At 38.5% G+C, this 22,356-nt stretch overlaps 1 protein-coding gene across 7 annotated transcripts in view; it reads right to left on the reverse strand.

Moving 5' to 3' along the window:
• ZNF81 (zinc finger protein 81) overlaps positions 1-22,356 on the reverse strand; it is an 81,151-nt gene that overhangs the window by 14,657 nt on the left and 44,138 nt on the right. For 4 of the 7 annotated variants that reach the window (XM_039843791.1, XM_039843794.1, XM_039843796.1 and 1 more), the window contains 2 exons: positions 17,620-17,746; positions 11,386-11,481 (listed from right to left, as the gene is read on the reverse strand). In XM_039843791.1, coding sequence (XP_039699725.1) covers positions 11,386-11,481; positions 17,620-17,746 — 223 coding nt within the window. Of the gene's footprint in view, positions 1-11,385; positions 11,482-13,790; positions 13,886-17,583; positions 17,786-22,356 lie in introns of all 7 variants that reach the window. The other 3 variants (XM_039843798.1, XM_039843795.1, XM_039843797.1) reach the window with 3 other exon arrangements.

Raw genomic sequence — 22,356 nt, forward strand, 5'->3', positions numbered from 1 at the left:
GTATTACAAGAAATGTTAAGGGGACTTCTGTAAAAAGAAGTAGGGAAAACCCATAAATATGAATACTAAAATGGTAATAACTATGTACTTAGCAATAATTACTTCAACTGCAAATGGATTAAATCCTCCAATCAAAAGACATTGTGTAGCTGAACGGATAAGAAAACAAGATCCACACATATGCTGTCTAAAAGAGACCCGCATCAGATCAAATGACACACACACAGACTAAAAGGGATGGAAAAAGACATTTCATGCAAATGGAAATGAAAAAAAGCTTGGGTAGCAATACTTACATCAGATAAAATAGACTTTAAAATAAAGACTATAATAAGAGACAAAGAAGGGCATTACATAATGATAAAGGGATCAATGCAACAAGAGGACATACCCCTAGTAAACATATACACACCCAACACAGGAACACCTACATTTATAAAGCAACTATTGACCAACATAGAGAGAGAGAGAGATCAACGATAATACACTCATAGTAGGGGACTTTAACACTCCATTGACACCAATGGATAGATCTCCCAGACAGAAAATCAACAAGGAAAAAGCAGCCTTAAATGACATACTAGGCCAGGTAGATTTAATCGATATTTTCAGAGAGTTTCATTCCAAAGCAGGAGAATATATATTCTTCTCAAGTGTACATGGAACATTATCCGGGAGAGACCACATGTTAGGCCACAAAACAAATCTCATAAATTTAAGAAGAATGAAATCATATGAACCATCTTCTCCGATCACAATACTATGGAAATAGAAAGCAGCTAAAAGATAAAAACTGAAAAATACAAACACACAAAGGCTTAACACCATGCTACTAAACAATGAATGGGTTAACAAGGAGATCAATGAAGAAATCAAAAGATGCCTAGAGGGAGGAAAAAAATGGCGTAGATGATAGAGGCTCTGTTCATCCCTCTGGCGACCAAATCAAATTGTGACGGAAACAAGGAGCAGCAGCAAGGAAAAATTGCCTGGGATCTTGATGAACAAGCCATACAACTAGGGAGGAATCCAAGAAAGCACCCTGCAACAGCAGAAGGTAGGATGGGGCGAGGACACGGGGCTGCTCAGTCTTGAGCAGCTGAGTGAGACGGAGGCTGAGACAGTGGCGGACGCCTCTTAAAGCGGCTGGATTTCCGCGGTGACAGATCTGTTCGCTCTGAGCACCAGGGCCGACTCGGCTGCACGCAGGGGCACCAGGGACTTACAGGGAGACATTGTTGGAGTGAGGGCCGAGGCGAGACATGCACGGTACAGAAGTGCTGGTGGTAACTACTGTTCCTCTGTTGAGTCCTCCGCTATAGCGTCGCCATAGCTGTGACATCATCAAACTGGATAACAGAGGTCACTCCGCCCAGAAGATTCCGTGAAACTCCACCTTCCCCAACTCACAGCCCCACCCAAGCCACATCCAGGTGTATCCTCAGTGAGTCAGGTGCTCCTCACTGAGACTCACATTGATGGAGGTAGCTGGCCTCAGTTTCTGGTGTGGCCTTTTGAGGCAACTATAAGTACAGCATCTGTGGATTGCTTGCTGAATCTTAACAGGTGGCTCCAGAGAGGTAGAGGCTTGGGCTAAATTTGACCTGCAGCTGAACCCCTCTCAGGACTGTGCCACTGGACAACTACTTCACAAAAGCACCAAGAGACTTGGAGCTTTGCTTTGTACATAGAAATAGATGTGGAAAGGCAGCCAAAATGGGAAGACAAAGAAGCAGAAACCATATGAGAGAACAGAACAGAGATCCAGATATAATGGAGTCAAGTAATCTAACAGATGCAGAGTTCAAAACACTAGTTATAAAGATACTCAATGAACTTTTGGGAAGTGTAGAGAACTTCAACAAGGAGATAAAAATGGAAATGGAAATTATAAAAGGTAACCAGTCTGAAATGGAGAACACATTATCTGAGATGAGAAGTCTATTAAGTGGAGTAAACAAAGGAATAAACGAAGTGAATAAACAAGAAGATCAAATGCCCTATCTAGAGGACAGGAAAGCCAATCAAGACACTCAATCAGAATGGCAAGAAAAAAAATGCCAAGACTATAAAAATAATTTAAAGAGGATATGTGACACTACTAAGGCTCCAAATATTCATCTGATCGGTGTAACAGAAGAAAATCAAGATGTTGATCAGCTGTTTGAAGAAATAATGATGGAAAACTTCCCTAATCTGGTGAAGGAAATGGACATAAAACCCCAGGAAGCTCAGAGAATTCCAAAAATAAGGGATCCAAAGAGGCCCACACCAAGACACATAATAATTAAAATGCCAAAGTTTAAATACAAAGAATATTAAAAGCAGCAAGAGAAAAACAAATAATTACTTATAAGGGAACACCCATAAGACTGGCAGCTGATTTCTCAAAAGAAACTATGCAGGACAGAGGGCTTGGCAAAAAATATTCGACAGGATGAAGACCCAGGATATACAACCAAGAAAAATTTATCCAGCAAAGCTATATTTAGAGTTAAAGGACAGATAAAGAGCTTTCCAGACAAAAATAAGCTAAAGTAATTTATCACCACTAAGCCAGTAATACAGGAAATGTTGGAGGGACTTCTTTAAGAAGAAAAAACATGTATCAAAAACAAGAATAAAGAATGGTAACAACGACATTCCTATCAATAAGTACCTTAAATGGAAAAAGATTAAGTGCTCCAACCAAAAGATAGAGTGGCTGAAAGGATAAGAAAACAAGACTCCTACATATGAAAAGGAAGGAGGTGGAAAAAGATATTGCTTTGATGGACCTAGCAGGTATTTAAGTCAGACAGAGAAAGATAAACACTATATGATTTCACTTATATGCGGAATTTAAGGAATAAAAAGAACAAACTAATCAAAAACAGACTCGCAAATATAGTGGACAATTTGGTGACAGACAGAGGGTAGAGGGGTTGAGGGGACTGGGAGAATGGAGTGAAGGGTTAAACAAGTACAAATTAGTAGCTGATGGATGGTCACAGGGATGGAGAGCACAGCATAGGGAATGCGATTAGCATTAATACATTGGCTAGGTGGAGGGTCAGGGGAGGGAGAGAGCAATTGGGGGGATAGTTTAACTAACGATATAGATGTCTAACCAATGTCCTGTATACTTGAAACTAATTAAAATTTAAAAATTAAAAAAATAAAAAATAAATTTAAAAAAATGCCTAGAGACAAATGAAAACACGACTCAAAATCTATGAGACACAGTGAAAGCAGTTCTAACTGGGTAATTCATAGAATACAGGCTTACTTCAGAAACCAGAAAAATCTCAAATAAACAATTTACACTTAAAATAACTAGTAAAAGAACAACAAACAAAACCCAAAGTAAGAGAGTGACCTCAGAAACATGGGGGAATGAGAGACAACCCCAGATCTCTCCCCTTGAAACAACAATAAGCAGAACATCTAAAACGCAGCAAAAAACACTCAAACTGCACACCAGCACGTCTGAGCGTGGGATCTGCGTATAAGAGCTACCACAGGTCAGAACACTGGGTGTCAGGCAGTGGACTGGGAGAAACAAAGGAGCTGCCTCTCGCAGCCGGAGCTCACTGTAGGAAGAGCGGGGAGGGGAGAAGGTGCCACAAGTTCCCTGATCAGCCCTGCCTCATAGAACTATGAGCTCCACGGGGCCAGCAGAAAGGCCCAGTCATCAGGACAGGAAGCAGAGAAATGGGGGTAGCAGAGAAGTGGGGACAGCAGAGAAACAACAATGGATTTTTACCAGCCATGGTTACAAAACCGAAGCTGAGCCACAGCCCACATACCCAAACCCAGAGAGCCCGTCTCCCCATATTCTCCGAGCTCTGAGAACGGACACAGTGGAGACCCAGATGAATCTGAGCAAACACTACTGAAACTGTCGCTAACAGTGGCAGGGAATGAGACTGAGGGTAGTGAGCATGCTTAAACATCTATAAGAAAAAAAAAAGGCATTATTAAGGCTTTATGTAAAGCAGGGATCCAAGAGGCTAAGACGCCATGTACTGGAAACCAAAAGAAAAATGCTTTCTACGCAACAGGTTAAAGAGAGACCTTTATTTAATAAATCTTCTTTCTGGAAAAAAAGCATAATACACTTCCATTAATGCCCAGGCTGAGAAATAGTCCATTAAACATCATGAACAACAAAAGTGACAAGGCATCATGGAAAGAAAGAGAAAAATCTCCAGAAAATAAGCTTACAGACATAGAAATATGCGACTTAAATGACAGAGAATTCAAGATGGCACTTCTGAAAAGACTCAGTGAGATCCTAAATGATTCATATCAACCATTTCGGGAACTGAAAAAAACAACTAGATGAGCACAATGAGTTCTTTAGCAAGGAGATGAAACCCTCAAAAAGAACAGAATAGAACTTCAGGAGATGAAGAACATACTGCAAGAGTTGAAAAATGAAATAGCAATCTTGGGAAATAGAGTCAATGAATGGAGGAAAAGATCAGTGATATCGATGAAAGAAATCTAGAAATAAATCAGAAGGACGGAGAGAGAAACCAAAGAATGAAAAATAATGAAAGAGAAATAGAAGAACTCCCTGATACCATTAGGAGAGGAAACATAAGAATAATGGGCATTCTTGAAGGAGAGGAAAAGGAGCAGGGATTAGAAAGCATTTTCAGACAAATAGTTGATGAGAATTTCCCAAGTCTAAGGAATGAGCTGGAACTTGGCATTCAAAAGTCAATAGAACACCCAACTATCTCAACCCAAAAAGGTCTTCTCCAAGACACACTGTATTAAAATTATAAAAAAAAATCAATGACAAAGAATTCTCAGGGCAGCCAGGGAAAAGAAGACAGTAACCGATAAAGTAAAACCCATTAGATTATTGTCAAACTTCTCAGCACAAACCTTACAAGCCAGAAAGGAATGGAATCACATATTAAAACTATTAAATGAAAGGAAGTACCAGCCAGGAATAATGTATCCAACCTAGCTCTCCTTTAGATATAAAGGAGAAATAAAGACTTTTCCAACATACAAAAATTGAGGGAATTCCCCACTACGATGCCTGCATTACAGGAAATACTGAAAGGGGTCAGCTCACCTAAAACAAAATGACAAAAAATAAACATAATTAGGAGTAAGGTGACTATCAGGTACATAGAAGCAGAAGACTGCTACCCTTACAAAAACAGGGCATTATACACTTAAACAATAAAAAGAGATTTGCTATAGCAAGATAGTCATGAAAGTTCAGCATACATAGAGACAAAATGAGACAACAATGACTGAAAAGGGGAGGATTCAAAGATCCAAATTCTCCAAAGGGAATGGAGATAACATATGCACAGAAGAAAACAGACGACTGTGTATGTATATACAACTATCCTTTACATATTCATAATGGTAACCACACACCAAAGATTGGTGGTAACCACACACCAAAGATTCATACCTGAAGTATATAAAATAAAACAAGAAAGACCAGAGGGAAAACCCACAAATGCCAACCAAAATAAATAAAACAGAAACACAAGGACAAGGAAGCAATGGAAACACTGAGCTACCAGAAAGCAAAAGATAAAATGGTTATAAGAAGACCTTATATTTCAATAGTCACTCTAAATGTAAATAGACTGAACTCACCAATAAAAAAGCACAGAGTTGCAGATTTGATCAAAAAACAAAATCCAACAATATGCTGCCTCCAGAAGACAAATCTCAGTTCTAAAGACAAATATAGCCTCAAAATGAAAGGGTGGTAAATGATAATTCAAGCAAATGGCATTGAGAGAAAAGCGGGAGTAGTGGTGCTAATATCTGACAAAATAGAAAATAAAAAAGGTAAACAACAATACTGAGGGACACTTCATAATGATAAAGGGAATCATGCACCAAGAAGACATAACACTTATTAATATCTATGCTCCCAATCAGGGAGCCCCGAAATATGTAAAGCAGTTACTAACAGAACTAAAGGGAGAAACAGACCAAAACACTATCGTAGTAGGGGACCTAAATACCCCACTGTTGGATATGGATAGATCATCCAAACAGAAAATCAATAAGGAAATAACATCCTGAAATGACACAGTAGACCAACTGGACATCATTGACATTTACAGAGCCAAACAACTGCTTATACATTCTTCTCTAGTGCACATGAAACATTCTCAGGAATTGACTACTTACTGGGACAGAGATAGCCTCAACAAATATAAGAGGGTTGAAATCATACCAACCATATTCTCTGATCATAATGCTTTGAAGCTGGAGATTGTAAAAGGAAAACGAGAAGAACTACAAAAACATGGATATTAAACAACATACTACTACTGAAGAATGACTGGGTCAGAGAAGAAATAAAAAGAGAGATCAAGAGATACATAGAAACGAATGATAATGATAGTACAACATATCAGAACATTTGGGACACAGCAAAAGCAGTAATAAGAGGAAAATTCATATTATTATAGGCCTACGTCAAAAAAACAAGAACGAGCCCAAATAAACAACCTAATGCTTCATCTGAAAAAACTGGAAAAGAAAGAAAAAATGAAGCCTAAAGTCAGCAGAAGGAAAGAAATAATCAAAATTAGAGCAGAAATAAATGAAATTGAAAACAAACGAAAAAAATACAATAGAAAAAATAAACGCAACAAACAGCTGATTCTTTTGAGAAGGTTAATAAAATTGACAAACCCCTGCCTAGACTCACTAAAGAAAAAAGACAAAGGACACAAATAAAATCAGGGATGAAAGAGGGGAAATTATGACTGACATCTCAAAAATACAAAGGATCATGCAAGAATACTATGAAAAAGTATATAACACCAAATTTAATAACCTAGAAGAAATGGACCAGTACTTAGAAAAATACAATCTTCCTAGACTGCATCAAGTAGAACTGGAAAATCTAAATAGATCAATCAGCAGTATGGAAATGGAAACAATCATCAAAAACCTACCAAAAAGTAAAAGTCCAGGACCAGATGGCTTCAACAGTGAATTCTACCAAACAGTCAAAGAAGATTTAATACCTATTCTCCTCAAACTCTTCCAAAAAATTGCAGATGAGGCAATATTCCCCAACACACTTTAGACAGCCAATATTACCCTGATACCAAAACCTGGTAAAGATAACACACACACAAAAGAAAACTATAGACCAATATCTCTCATGAACACAGATGCAAAAATCCTAAATAAGATACTAGCGAGCCGAATACAGCAACATATTTAAAAGATTATACACCACGATCAAGTGGGCTTCATCCCAGGGGCACAAGTATGGTTCAACATACGCAAATCTATTAATATGATATACCGCATAAACAAATTAAAAAATAAGAATTATACGATCACATCAATAGATGCAGAAAAAAGCCTTCGACAAGATACAGCATCTATTCATGATTAAAACACTTAACAAAATCGGTATAGAACAGAATAAAGGCCATATATGACAAACCCTCACCCAACATTATACTTAATTGGTGAAAAACTAAAAACCTTCCCCCTAAGACCAGGAACAAGGCAAGGCTGTCAACTATTGCCACTGTTATTCACTGGAGGTCCTAGCGAGAGCAATCAGGCAAGAGAAAGATATAAAAGACATCCAAATAGGAAAGGAAGAAGTCAACTGTCACTATTTGCGGATGACATGATTCTCTATATAGAAAACCCTATAAAGACTCCACAAGAACACTACTAGAAACAATAAGCAAATACAGTAAAGTCCCTGGATACAAAGTCAACGTTCAAAAATCCATAGCGTTCCTATACTCTAATAATGAAGTATCAGAAAAAGAATTGGAAAAATAATTCCTTTTGCAATTGCAACAAAAAGAATAAAATACCTAGGAATAAATTTAACGAAACATGTGAAGGCCCTATATAATGAAAACTACAAGACTCTATTAAAATAGATTGAAGACGATACAAAGAAATGGAAAGATATTCCGTGTTCTTGGACTGGAAGAATCAACATAGTTAAAATGACCTTATTACCTAAAGCATTATACAGATTTCATGCCAAATTCCATCGGCACTTCTTAAAGAAATAGAACAAAATATCATCAGATTTGTATGGAAACACAAGAAACCTTGAATTGCCAGAGTCATCTTGAGAAAAAAGAACGAGGCTGGAGGCATCACTTTGTCCAACTTCAAATTATACTAAAAAGAGACAGTAATCAAAATGGCATGGTATTGGCAGCAAAACAGACACACAGACCAGTGGGACAGAATCCAGAGTCCAGAAGTAAACCCATGTTTATGTGGGAAAATAATTTTCAACAAGAAAGCCAAAAACATACAGTGGAGAAAAAAAGCTTCTTCAATAAACGTGTTGGGAAAACTGGAAAGCCAACTGCAAAAGAATGAAACTAGACTGTTGTCTATCACCACACACTGAAATTAACTCAAAATGGATTAAGGACCTGAATATAAGACCTGAAACAATCAAATGCATAGAAGAAAACATAAGAACTAAACTCAAGGACCTTGGACTTAAAGAGAATTTTATGAATTTGACCTCAAAGGCAAGGGGAGTAAAAGTAAAAATAAATGAATGAGACTACATCAAACTAAAAAGCTTCTGCACAGCAAAAGGAACTATCAATAAGGTAAAGAGACAACCATTCGAATGGGAATATATATTTGCAAGCAACTCTTCCGAAAGGGCCTAATATTCAATATATACAAAGAACTCTTATAGCTGAATAACAACAATAAAAAAGCAATCCAATCGAAAAATGGGTAGAGGACCTGAACAGATACTTTTCCCAAGAAGACATACAAATGTCTAACAAACTTTTGAAAGGATGCTCAACTTCACTAGCTATTAGGGAAATGCAAATCAAAACTACAATGAGATACCATCTCACACCTGTTAGAATAGCTGTTACAAACAGGACAAATAATAACAAGTGTTGGAGAGGATGCGGTGAAAAATGAACTCTCATATACTGCTGGTGGAACTGAAAATTGGTACAGTTACTGTGAAAAACAGTATGGAAGTCCCACAGAAAACTAAGAATTGATCTACTATATGATCCAGCATTCTCCTTACTTGGTATTTACCCCAAATATGAAAACATATATCTGAAAAGACATTTGCACACTGATATTCATGGCAGCATTATTCATGGTGGCCAGGACATGGAAAAAATGAAAGTGTCCTAGAATAGAAATTGAATAAAGAAGATGCAGTACATATATACAATGGAATATTACTCAGCTATAAGAAGAGATGAAATACTGCCTATTGCGAAAAGTTGCATGGATCTTGAGATAATCATGCTAAGGGAAATAAGCCAGACCGAAAAAGTTGAAAACCACATGATATCACTTATGTGTGGGATATAAACCTTTTAGGCAACAAACAAACAAGACAAACAAATAGAGACTCATGGACATGGACAACAGACTAATGGTTACCAGAGGTGGGGGTAGGTAAATGGGGAAAAAGAGGTGAAATATGTGGTGACAGAAAGAAATCTATCTATGGATGGTGAACACACAATACTATATATATATATATATATATATATATGTATATATGTATATATACATATACATATAAATGTGTATATATATGTATATGTATGTTATGTGTGTGTGTATATATATATATGTATGTATGTGTGTGTGTATATATATACATATATATATATATATATATATATATATATATGCCTTTCTGTTCAATTATGCACTTGAAACTAACTGGGTTTCATTAACCAATGTCGCCATAATAAAAAAACTAAAAAAAAATAGGAATATGTTTATAAACATGTTTCTTAATAGATATCAACTAGATAAGGATATATAAATGTACTAGATGATGATGTCATTAAGAGGACTAAAAACATACTTTTTAAACTTCCAGAAAACAAACTATTCTGTAAAATATGAACACAGACAGCATGTTTCTGATGTTACTGTGAATATTCATTATCATACTCTTTTGTCATCATCATATGATATAATAAAACTTCTTTTTGACTGTTTTTGCCAGGAATTCTGTTTTTTGGACATTAAAAATATAAAATAATATTCTTTCAGTATGTAAAATAAATAAATAAATTAAAAATCATAATGAGATACTATTACACAAATCCACTATAATAGCAAAAATTAAAGAGATTGATGATGGCAAGTGTTGGTGAGGATATAGAGCAACAGAAATTCTCGTTTTGCTGCTGAGAATGTGAAATGACACAGCCAGTTTGGAAGACAGTTTAGCAACTTCTTACAAAAGTAGGCATATGCTTCTTATATGACCTAGCAACTCCACTCCTAGGTATTTACAATGAGAGAAATATAAACGTATGTTCACACAAAGACCAAAATGTTCTCTGCAGCTTTATTCATAATAACCAAATAATCACTTGTCATCAATAGGTGTATAGATAAAAAAATGACAATATATTCATATCATGGTATAGTATTCAGCATCTAAAAGGAATAATGTAGTGATACACTCAGTAACATGGATAAATCACAAAATCATTATGTTGAATGAAAAGTCTATAGACAGTATGATTCCAATGATAAAAACATTAATAAATACAAGTATATCTAATCTATAGTGACAGAAAGCATGTCAATGGTGGCCTGGGGCTGAAGTGGTGGTAAACATTGACTACAAGGGGTGTAAGGGAGTATTTTTGTGTGATGCAATGTTATATGTCATGATTGGGATGGTGGTTATACAAGTGTGTACCTTATCAAAACTCATCAAACTGTACACTTGAAATGGATATATTTTATCGTATGTAAATTATCCCTTAATAAAGTTGATTTTAAAAGGAAAAATGCTACATGACAGTGATCATAAAGTCAGAAGATGAGAAAGAAACACAGAGATAGGGGAGGTGGAAAGGAGTGAGGAATCTGAAGGCTATACATACAAAGAGAGGAGGTAAGGTTGGCTGTAGGTGACAGTTTATTGGTATCTTAGAGTGAGAAGATGAAAGTGAAAAGAATAAGTAAAAGGGTACTAGGAAAAAAAGGAGTAAGGCAACCAACTGGTTTTCAAAGAAGGCAAATCCATTAAAACCTGAATATATATGATAAGAATCTAAGACCCTCTGGTTAGGCTTTAAGTAATGAAGCATAAAAATGTGATGGAAGGAGAGAGAATCCAAGAAAGCAAGATCCACAGTGAAGAAGGCTGGCATATGATCCAGAGTGTAGGATTTACAGCAATTCTCCTGGAGGAAACCCAAGCAAAGAAGACAGTTGGAACAATTTGGTACCTGAGACGTCAATGCTACTTATGATCAAGCAGCTTCTAAAATTTAAACCTCAACAAAAACAGCAATGATAGCATTTTAAAGGTGTCAGCCTCTGTTAGGAAAAAAAAAAGTGTTTCCATGTCTCCCTTCTGCCTGGGTCACATTTACTCACCTGAACAGCTTTGATGTGGGGTTTCTCTCTCCAACACCCATGGTTCCTCTCCTTGCTCCAACTTGAAGATGACCTCTGGTTTGGGAATTTCATACCCTGTTAAGAGGACATGATAGAGAATTGGGTCCCACTAATTGCTTTCCATTTGTTCTTTGGGAAAGCAACATTTCACTGGAAAAAGAATAATAATCACAGAGGTGAAAGGCACTGCAGAATCTCAGACCAACCAAGGACAACATCATCACACACTTAAGATACCCCAGAGTACTCAGCATTTGAGAACAGAAATGCCCTCTCACTAAGGTTCTGTCTTAGTTTCCTAGGACTGCTGTAACTACGTACCAAATAACTAGGGAACTTAAAACCACAGGGATTTATTGTCTCGTATTTCTGGAGGCTAGAATTCCAAACTCAAGGTGTTAGCAGGGTCATGCTCCCTCTGGAGGAGGGGGAACCCTTCCTTGCATCTTCTAGCTTCTGGTGTTTGCCAGCAATCTTTGGTGTTCCTTGGCTTGTAAATGCATCACTCCAGTTACATGTCTGTCTTGTCTCTGTGTGTTTTCTCACCGTATTCCCTTTATGCATGTCTATTTCTGTGTCCAGCTGGTAATGGAAAAATAAATTCTACCTCCATACCACGACACAGAATCCTTGCCTCAGTTTGCAGTCAGCTGACCTGCCCTCCAGATTTCAAACTCACGACAACCATCAACTCTTACCTGAATTTCCAGCCTGCTGGCCTGCCCTATAAATTTCAGACTTACAGTCCCCACAATAAGGTATGCCAATTCCTTAAAATAAATCTCCCCCTACCCCACATATATGAAAGTGTCTAATATATATGTGTATGTGTGTACTCTGTATATATGCACATACATATATACTGTTGGTTCCATTTCTCTGGAGAACCCTAATACAGATTTTGGTACCAAGCGTCGTTCTAGAGGAACGAAATATTGAATCTTAAGGATGCATTTTCTCAATTGGTTAAGAGGTTTCTGGGATTGGTTCCCTATTCTGATTAGATAAAGGCACTAATGACTCTACTTCCAGTCGTAAAGAGGGCACTGATAGTCTGTGACATAATGCAGCAATAGAGATATGCAAAATATCACCACTGGATACTCCTAATCAAATACTTAAAACAGGCAAGGTTCTGGGTGACCATGTATTTGATATCTCAGAAATTTTTACCAAACTTACAAATATAATAAGATTGGCTGGTTGCTTCTAATTGCGCTGGACAAAGTGCAGAAAGAAAAGGATGAGCTCAGGGATTTGATTTCCCAGCTCAAGCACCACATAAATGACCTGAAAATTTCTATGTCTGTCCTGAAAGAAAACTTTAGTTTCTATAGCTGCAGAGCTGAGACTGCTGAAAACCAAACCCAGAGTCTTATCCTGTGAGTGGCTAAATTACAACCCAAATTGAATTCCCAACTTTGCAAAGTGTCCGTTGTTAAAGTGAGGGCATTAAATGGGAAGGAAGGAGATCTTGAAAATTGGAAGGGGGCCATATGAGGACACTGAACCTCTAAATTCAGATGAGCTTTCTTTGCCAGTAGAAGCAGCCCTTCTACCCTCAACTTAGATTACCTCTACTTTGCCTGAGGAGGCTGCAATGGCCTCCCCTGAGGTATTTGTCTTGAAAGGCACTGATGATTTCCCTCAAGACCCACCCCACCACCCCTCTTTACTTCTAGACCTATAACTAGACTCAAGTCCCATCAGGTCCCAAAGGGTGAGGTGCAGAAAGTGACCCATGAGGAGGTGCATTATACATCAAAAGAACTACATGATTTGTCCAATTTATAGACAGGAATCTGGGAAATCTGTGTTGAAATGGACATTAAAGGTGTGGGATAAGATGGGAGGGGGATTGGAGGCTGGGTGAAAGGTGAAGGGATTAAGAAGTACAAATTGGCAGTTATGATATAGTTATGGGGATGTAAATATAGCACAGAGAATATAGTCAATGATATTGTAATAATATGTATGGTACCAGGTACATACTAGACTTATTGGGGGGATTGCTTGGTAAATTATATAAATGTCTAACCACTATGCTGTACACCTGAAGTTAATATAATATTGTATATTAAATGTAATTGATTTTTTTTTAATTTTTAAAAGAGTGGAGGATAATGGAAGAAACATAAAGCTGGATCAGACTGAATTTATTGATATGAGTATACTAAGCAAATTATGAATTTAATACTGCCACTTGGAGGGTTAGAAAGAGCTTGAACAGTTTGTTTGGTTGACTGGCAGAAACATGGACCAAAAAGTGCCCTATACTAAATGCAGATGAAATGCCAGAACTGCTTTGGTATACTGAGAAAGGTATCCAAAGGCTTAGGGAAATAGGAATGTTAAAATGTATTTATCATGTAAGATCCACTCACCCACATTGGGAGGGTCCAAAGATGTGTCATCACAACTGTGAGAAATAAATTTGTGAGGGGGGCCCCCAGTATCCTTGAAGAGCTCTGTGAATACTCTGTAGGTCAGAAATTACAGTAAGAACTGCTGCCAGTGAATTGGGAAACCTAAATGCAATGGGAGTAATAGGATCCAGGGGTGTCAGGGGCCAAGTGGAGGCACTTAACTGCCAAATGCAAGGTGGACATGGTTACTGTAATGGACAGCAGGATCAAAGCAATAATCAGCATAGACTGATTTGCAGAAGTATTGGCTAGTTGATCATGAGGTCCCTAGAAAAGAAACAGATGGCCAATCTACTAAATTCTTTATCTGTATAAAGAGAAGAGTTCTAGGTCAAGCGAACAGAAGTTTAACTTGAAACACAGAAGCAGAGTCCTGGCTCCTCAATCAATTCCCAGACCTGAACCAGTTTATAAACTCAAAACACTTTGAATGATGGGGAGGCCAAGTCCATTGAGGAAAGACCCCAATACACTGCCAAAAAGTTATACTACTAATTTTCCTCTGAGCCTTCCCTAAAGGGACCTACGGCCCTTTACCACAGTGATTGTGCATTGAAGAAAATAAAATAATGAGGCTTTTCAGAGATTACTAGACACTGGCTCTGAACTTACACCGATTCCAAAAGACTCAAAAGGTCACTGCGGCCCACCAGACAGAGTAGAGGCTTATGAAAGTGAAGTGATCACTAAAGTTTTAGCTCATGTGTCTCTCACAGTGGGCCCAGTGGGTTCCGGAATCCATCCTGTGGTTATTTGCCCAGTGCAGGAATGCATAATTAGGACTATATATACTCAGCGACTGGCAGAATCCTCATATTGGTTCCCTGATCCGTGGAGTAAGAGATATTATGGTGATAAAGGCCAAGTGGAAGCCACTAGAACTCCCTATATCTAGGAAAATAGTAAACCAAAAGCCATACTGCATTCCTGGAGAGTGCAAGGATCAGTACCACCATTAAGGACTTGAAGGATGCAGGGGTGGTGATTGCCACTTACATTCCTATTTGATGAGCTTATTTGGCCTATGCAAAAGACAGATCTTGGAGAATGACTATCTATCATCATAAGCTTAAACAAGTGATAACTCCAATATCGGCTGCTGTACCAGATGTGTTTTCATTGCTTGAGCAGATTAAGACATCCTCTGGTACCCAGCATGCAGCTACTGATCTAGCAAATGCTTTTTTGCAACAGCTGTTAGTAAAGACCACTAGAAGCAAAACCTTTCCACCTTCTATTCCAGCCTTTACCAGGGTGACTGTGCTATACACAAGTATGTATAAGGCAAGTCCAGCTATATACCTTCACGTCCTACCTCAGAGGTCTATCAACTCTCCAGTCCTAGGTCATAATTTGGTCTGCATGGATCTTGGTCACCTTTCCTGTCCACAAGATATCACACTGATCCATTACATTAACAACATTATGCTGATTGGACCTGGTGAACAAGAAGTAGCAACTACTCTAGACTTTTATGAGTAAGACATCTGTGTATCAGAGAGTGGGAAATAAATTTGACAAAAATTAAGGGGCCTTCCACCTCAGTGAAATTTCTATAGGTCCAGTTGGTGAAAGATAAGTTTTTGCCTCTGGCTCTTCCTATGAGCAAAAAGAGGCACAACGCCTACTGAGCCTGTTTGGATTTCAGAGGCAGTATATTCTTCATGTGGGTGTGTTACTCTGGCCCATTTACTGAGTGACTCAAAAAGATGCCAGTTTTGAGTGGGGCCCAGGACAAGAGAAGCCTATGTGACTAGTGCAAGCTGCCAAGTAAGCCTCTCTGCCACTTGGGCCATATATTCCAGCAGATCCAGTGGTGCTTGAAGAGTCAGTGGCAGATAGAGATGGAGCTGTTGACAGATCCCATTAGGTGAATGACAGTACAGATTTTAGGATTTTGGAGCAGAGCCCTGCCATCCTCTGTGGATAACTGCTCTTTTAAGAACCAGCTTTAGACTTGCTGCCGAGTCTCAATTTACTTATTCACTGAATTTAAGCATATTAGTCAGTAGAGAAAAAGAAAATTACTAAGAATTCCCTCAGTAACAGAAAGTAAACATGGAATAGACTAGTACTGAATCTTTGCCCCATGGTGGGACACAGGAAATGTGGCACATGGAAGATTCACTTCCCTGTGCCACTTGTAGAGGACGCAAGTCCTTCTGATTGAGACCTAGCCTGTGAAGCCAGTAGCAGCCCCTGGAGCACTGAGCCTGGGTCTCCCCAGAGTTGTGTTGCTTAAGAATGCAGACCAAAGTGAGTGGGAAACTCCGTCTAAGGCTAAATACCTAAATAAAATCAACAGTCAACAAGTACCATAAGGGAAAGTTGAAAAGAACTTTGAAGAGAGTGTGTAACTGTTGAGAGGTGTGACTTCAAATTACATGTGGCAACCTCACATCTTCAGCCCTGAGTGGTGGTCCTGCCCTCTCAGCCCTAGAACCAAATGGGTGGCTCATCTGCTGGAACCAAAGAGGTGACAGCCTGTCACTCTGCACTTTCCTGGCCTATGCTCTCTGGGCCTGTGGTGGCAGTGATAGTCTACTGGTTCTTGAACCATTTTTGGGGTCGTTCATCACTTTTCTTGAAGTTTAACACACGTTCACAACCAAATAGCTTTACTAGCGTGCTTCCTGGCTGTAGAATCCCACGAATTTGAGCCTTCTTCCATTTTTTCTATTTTTGTCCTCTTCAGCCCAAACTGGCATTGTTTCTACTGAGATGGTTGATTAGATCCACAGGTCATACACCTAATCTCTTTAGCAAACGTTTGTCCAGCCACACTCTTGGTATTCTTTCCATAGTATACCTTCCCCTTTATGCAATGTGGATAGTCTGAAAATTTTCCAAATCTTCACATTCTGGTTCCTTTCTACTAACCATTTCTTTTTCAATTTCTCTCTTTCCTCTAGCATTTTACTCTAAGTTGCAAGGAGAAGCCAGGCCATGCCTTTAATACTCCTCAGAAATCTCCTCAGGTAAATAACCACGTTCATCACTTACAAGTTCTAATTTCCACCCAAGGGAACACAATTCAGCCAAATTCTCTGCCGATTTATAACAAGGATTGTCTTTCTTCCAGTTCCCAATAACATGTTCCTCACTTCCATCTGAGAACTCACCAAAAGCATCTTTAACATTCATATTTCTACCAACAGTCTCTTCAAGGCAATCTAGGCTTTTTCTATCAAGCACCTCAAAACCTTTCCAGCCTCTATTCATTGCCCAATTCCCAAGCCACTTCTATGTTTTTATTAGGTAGTTGTTAGAGCAGCACCCCACTTCGCAGTACAAAAATCTGTATTTGATTCCTAGGGTGGCTATAACAAAGTACCACAAATTTAGTGGCTCAAAACAACATAAATTTATTGTCTCACAGTTCTAGAGGCCAGAAGTTCAAAATAAAGTTATCAGCAGGGCCGCACTCTTTTTGAAAATGTTAGGGAAGGAAATGTTTCATGTCTCTTTCCTAGCTTCTGGTGGCCTCAGGCATTTCTTGGCTTATAGATGCATCACTCCAGTCACATAGCCATCTTTTCCTTCTGTGTCTTCACAATAACTTCCCTTTGTGAGTGTCTGTTTTTGTGTTTAGATTTTCCTTTTTTATAAAGACACCAGTCATACTGGATTAGAACCTAACCTAATAACCTCATTTTAGCTTGATTACTCTTGTAAAAACCTTTACAGGTCATATTCTGAGGTACTGGTAGTTAGGACTTAAACATATTTTACTTGGGGGACAAAATTTTACCTATAACAGGCTCCTTGTAGATTCAGTAGTGCTTACCCACTGACAGCAGGTGGCTGTAGTTCTCCAGCATTACCTCCTGGTACAGGTGCCTCTGAGTAGAGTTCAGTTGCTGCCACTCCTCCCTGCTGAACTCCACAGTCACATCCTCAAATGACACTGAGACCTGTAACAACACAATCCTGTTCAAGGTGACAGGTCAGCACTGGGGGATGGGGAGAAGATGGAAAATTGTTTTTAATGATTTTTTCACCATAATATGCCATATGGTATGCCTATTAAATACCTAGTTATACATAATGTTATAAAGACTTCAAATATCAAATAAATTTCTGCTATTGTGTATGACATTTAGTCTTTTGGTTTTAAAAATAATAATTTTGTACAGGATTTAATCTTGATACTATTTTGTGGCTCATTTTAATGGAAAACTTGGGTTCTATAACTTTTAGAAGGAAGCATGTATACTTTTTGTAAAACTTCAGATAGCTCCTACTATTTTCATTTACTTTAAAAAATATGGATATTTTCTGTTGATGCCTTTTTATTGCTCATTTCTAATTTAATTCCATCAGAAAATATGTTCTATATGATTCAACATACATATCCCTGAAAAAGAACGTATATTCAGTGTTGATGGGTGTAGGTCTATGAATAGATATCAGTATTGGAGGAAAAAAGAACTTTGATCTATACCTCATACCATATAAAAAAAATTAACCCCTAAATTAACAAATATTAAGTTCCAGTATGACAGAATTGCTTTTATCAGACCAACCCTCATACAGATACGAATTATACACTCCGAACAAAATATAAAAAACCATTATCTGAAGACACTGAAGAGCAACCAAAATCAGGTATCTACTAGAAGAGAGTTAACACTTAGGAGAAGAGATAGCACTGGATATGTTTACCATTTTTATAGCTTTTAGCTTGTGAACAGACCCAGTCAGTGCAACAACCAAAATACAATTCAAAACAACTCAACACAGAGACAGAAATGTGTCAAGAGAAAGATAAGACATTCAACAGTAAATGCAGAGATTGATCCTATCATCCAAATGCTAGAATTAGCTTATGTATAACTAAACTCCAGAACATAAAAGGGGGTATGTGTCAAGATAGCGGGCTAGATAAAAATGGGGTTTGCCTCCTCTCAGAACCGAACTAAAATTACAAATTATAAAACAATCAACATGGAGAACCACCTGAAGTCTAAATCATCATAACACATACATCTGAGGATATAAAGCCAAAGTCACATTGAGATTGGTAGAAGGGGCAGGGATGTGAAGTGGGCTGGCCTGGTGGTGGAGCACCAGGAGGGAGAGAGAAGCTACAGAGGTCCCCTTGATGGAGAAAGGGGTCCTAGCATCACACAGGGGCTCCTCAGCCCAGAGTCCCAGCTCCAGGAAGAGGAGTTCCCACAAAATCTGACTGTAAAAATCTGTGGAGATTCTGGCCACCCGGGTGAGATGGAAGGAACCTGAAATCTCACACATCCTCTTTAAAGGGCCAGCACACAGACTCACTCGCCTATAGACTCTTACCTCGGGCGCCAGTGAAAGGTTGGCAGTTTGTGAGGTGCAAGAGACACATGGGGAAAAACTGAGTTGCCTGACACCGGAGCGAGGGCTGGAGAGACAGCAGCCATTGTTCCTTTGTCGAGAGCCCCTCCGGGATGGTCTGTAGATGGGCGCCATCTTGCCTGTGTTGAACTCTCCTCTCACATGGCTAATTCTGAAGCTGCAGTGGCTGGTGGGATCGTCCTGCCACACCCAAATAGCCCAGGGCAGGCCTGTTGCCAGGAAGCCAATACAGCCCTGCCCCTTTTTAGGGCTGCACATTCCATGCAGGAAACAAGTCTCAGCTTGTGGTGTGCACATTTCAGGACAGACATTTGGTGGCCAACCATTCTTGTCAGCATGAGCTGCATTACCTCTTAGGCATATTACGGGGCTTTGTAGGCCCGATGCAGAGCACAGCTGCTCACTGATATCTGTAACTTTTGTGGATCCCGGCACATCAGAAATGATGCTGTACTGGTCTGAAAGCCCCATGTCTCCCTGAGACCCCGCCCCTTCCAACCCACAAATTGCTTGTGCAGGCCATTGCGGAACAGCTGCCCCTGCCTTTCCCCTTCCATGGGCCCTACATTCTGCACAGCCAACAGACCTGGAGAGACATTCAGTGGCGGGCTTCTGCTGCCAGCACAAGCTGCAGTCTCTCTTGGATGGATTGCAGAGGTCTATGGGCCCGACACAGATGGCAATGGGCCTCGCTGTCATCTGTAACTTTTACGGGAGCCTGTGGACCCAGAACTGACAGCACATCTGTGGCTATACTGGCATCATGGCCCCAGATCTTCCCGAGACCCTTACCAACCCAACACACAAATTACCCAGTTGCCCGGCAGCCACCTTTGCCCTGCCCCTTCCTGGGGCCCCACATTCCACACAAGCAACAAACCCCGACTCCTGAGGCTCATGCAAGGCCCATATATCCCAGGAGAGACATTCAGTGGCAGGCCACAAACCCTGCCCTGAGACACAGTATTTCTTAAACTGATCTCTGGTGTTTGGAGTCCCGAGGTGGACAGTGACTGGCCTTGCTGCTATCAGAGAATTTTACAGGAAGCCACAGAGAAGAAATAATGACAGAAAACTTCTCTAATCGGGCAAAGGAATTAGACATATAAGTCCAAGAAGCACAAAGAGTCCCAAACAAGAGGAATCCAAACAGTCCCACACCAAGACACATTATCATTAAAATGCCAAAGGTTAAGGACAAAGAGACAATCTTAAAAGCAGCAAGAGAAAGGCAGTTAGTCACTTACAAGGGTACTCCCATAAGAAAGTCAGCTGATTCAACAGAAAATTTGCAGGCCTAAAGGGACTGGCAAGACATATTCAAAGTGATGAAAAACAAGAACCTACGACCAAGACTACTCTACCCACCAAGGCTATCCATTAAAATGGAAGGTGAGATAGTTTCCCAGAAAAAACAAAGCTAAAGGAATTCATTACCAAGAAGCCAGTATTACAAGAAATGTTAAGAAGACCTCTGTAGAAAGAAGGGAGAAAAACATATAAGTATGAATAATAAAATGGCAATAACTCTGTACATATCGATAATCACTTTAAATGTAAATGGATTAAATGCTCCTATCAAAAGACACGGGGTAGTTGAATGGATAAGAAAAGAAGACCCATACATATGTTGTCGACAAAAGACCCACTTTGGATCAAATGACATACAAAGACTGAAAGTAATGAGATGAAAAAGATATTTCATGCAAATGGAAATGAAAAAAAATGCTGCAGTAGCAATCTTATATAAGATAAAATAGACTTTAAAACAAAGGCTATAATAAGAGACAAAGAAGGACATTACATAATGATAAAGGGATCAATACAACAAGAGGACATAACTCTAGTAAACATGTACAACTCAACATAGGTGCACCTACATATATAAAGCAATTATTGACCAACGTAAGGGGAGAGATTGACAGTAATATATTCATGGTAGGTGACCGTAACACTCCATTGATACCAATGGACAGATGTTGCAGACAAAATCGACAAGGAAATAGCAAGTTTAAGTGACGTACTAGATGAAATTAATTTAATTTAATTGTTATTTTCAGAATGTTTTATCACATAGCAGCAAAATATACATTCTTCTCAAGTGCCCATGGAATATTTTCCAGGATAGACCACATGTTAGAGCACAAAAATGTATCAATAAATTTAAGAAGACTGAAATCATAACAAGTATCTTCTCTGAACACAATGATATGAAACTAGAAATCAACAAGAAAACTGGAAAATACACAAACACAAGGAGGCTAAATATCATGTTACTAAACAATGAATGGGTTAACAATGAGATCAAGGAAGAAACCAAAATATACCTAGAGACAAATGAAAATGAAAACACAGTGACACAAAATCTATGGGACACTGCAAAAGCAGTCCTAAGAGGGATATGCATAGCCATACAGGCCTACCTCAAGAAACAAGAAAAAGTTCAAATAAACAATCTAACTTTACACTTAAAAGAACTAGAAAGGAATAACAACATACAAAATGAGTAGAAGGAAATAATAAAGATCAGAGTAGACATAAATGAAATAAAGTCTAGACAAACAATACAAAAGATCAATGAAAACGAGAGCTGGATCTTTGAAAGGATAAATAAAATTGATAAACACTTAACTAGACTCATCAAGAAGAAACTAGAGAAGATCCAAATAATTAAAATCAGAAATGAAAGAAAAGTAACTATGGACTCCACAGAAATACAAAGGATCATGAGAAAAGACTATGAGCAATTCTATGCCAACAAATTAGAAAATCTGGAAGAAATGGATACATTCCTAGAAGCATATAATCTCCCAAGACTAAGTCAAGAAGAAACAGAAAATCTAAACCAACTGATTACCACCAACAAAATCAAATCAGTAATCAAAAAACTTCCAACTAACAAAAGTCCTGTATGGTATGGCTTCATAGGCAAATTTTACCAAATATACAAAGAAGAATTAACACCTATTCCTCTCAAACTATTCCAAAAAGTTCAAGAGGAGTAAAGACTCCCTAATTCTTTTTATGAGGCCACCATTATCCCAATTCCAAACCAGACAAAGACATTACAAAAAGAAAAAAGAAAAAAAAAGAAAACTATAGGCTGATATCCCTGATGAACATTGATGCAAAAATTCTCAACAAAACATTAGTAAACTGAATTCAGCAATACATTAAAAATATC

This window comes from Pteropus medius, unplaced genomic scaffold, assembly GCF_902729225.1.
Source record: "Pteropus medius unplaced genomic scaffold, Ma_sr-lr_union100, whole genome shotgun sequence".
Classification (NCBI taxonomy): domain Eukaryota; kingdom Metazoa; phylum Chordata; class Mammalia; order Chiroptera; family Pteropodidae; genus Pteropus; species Pteropus medius.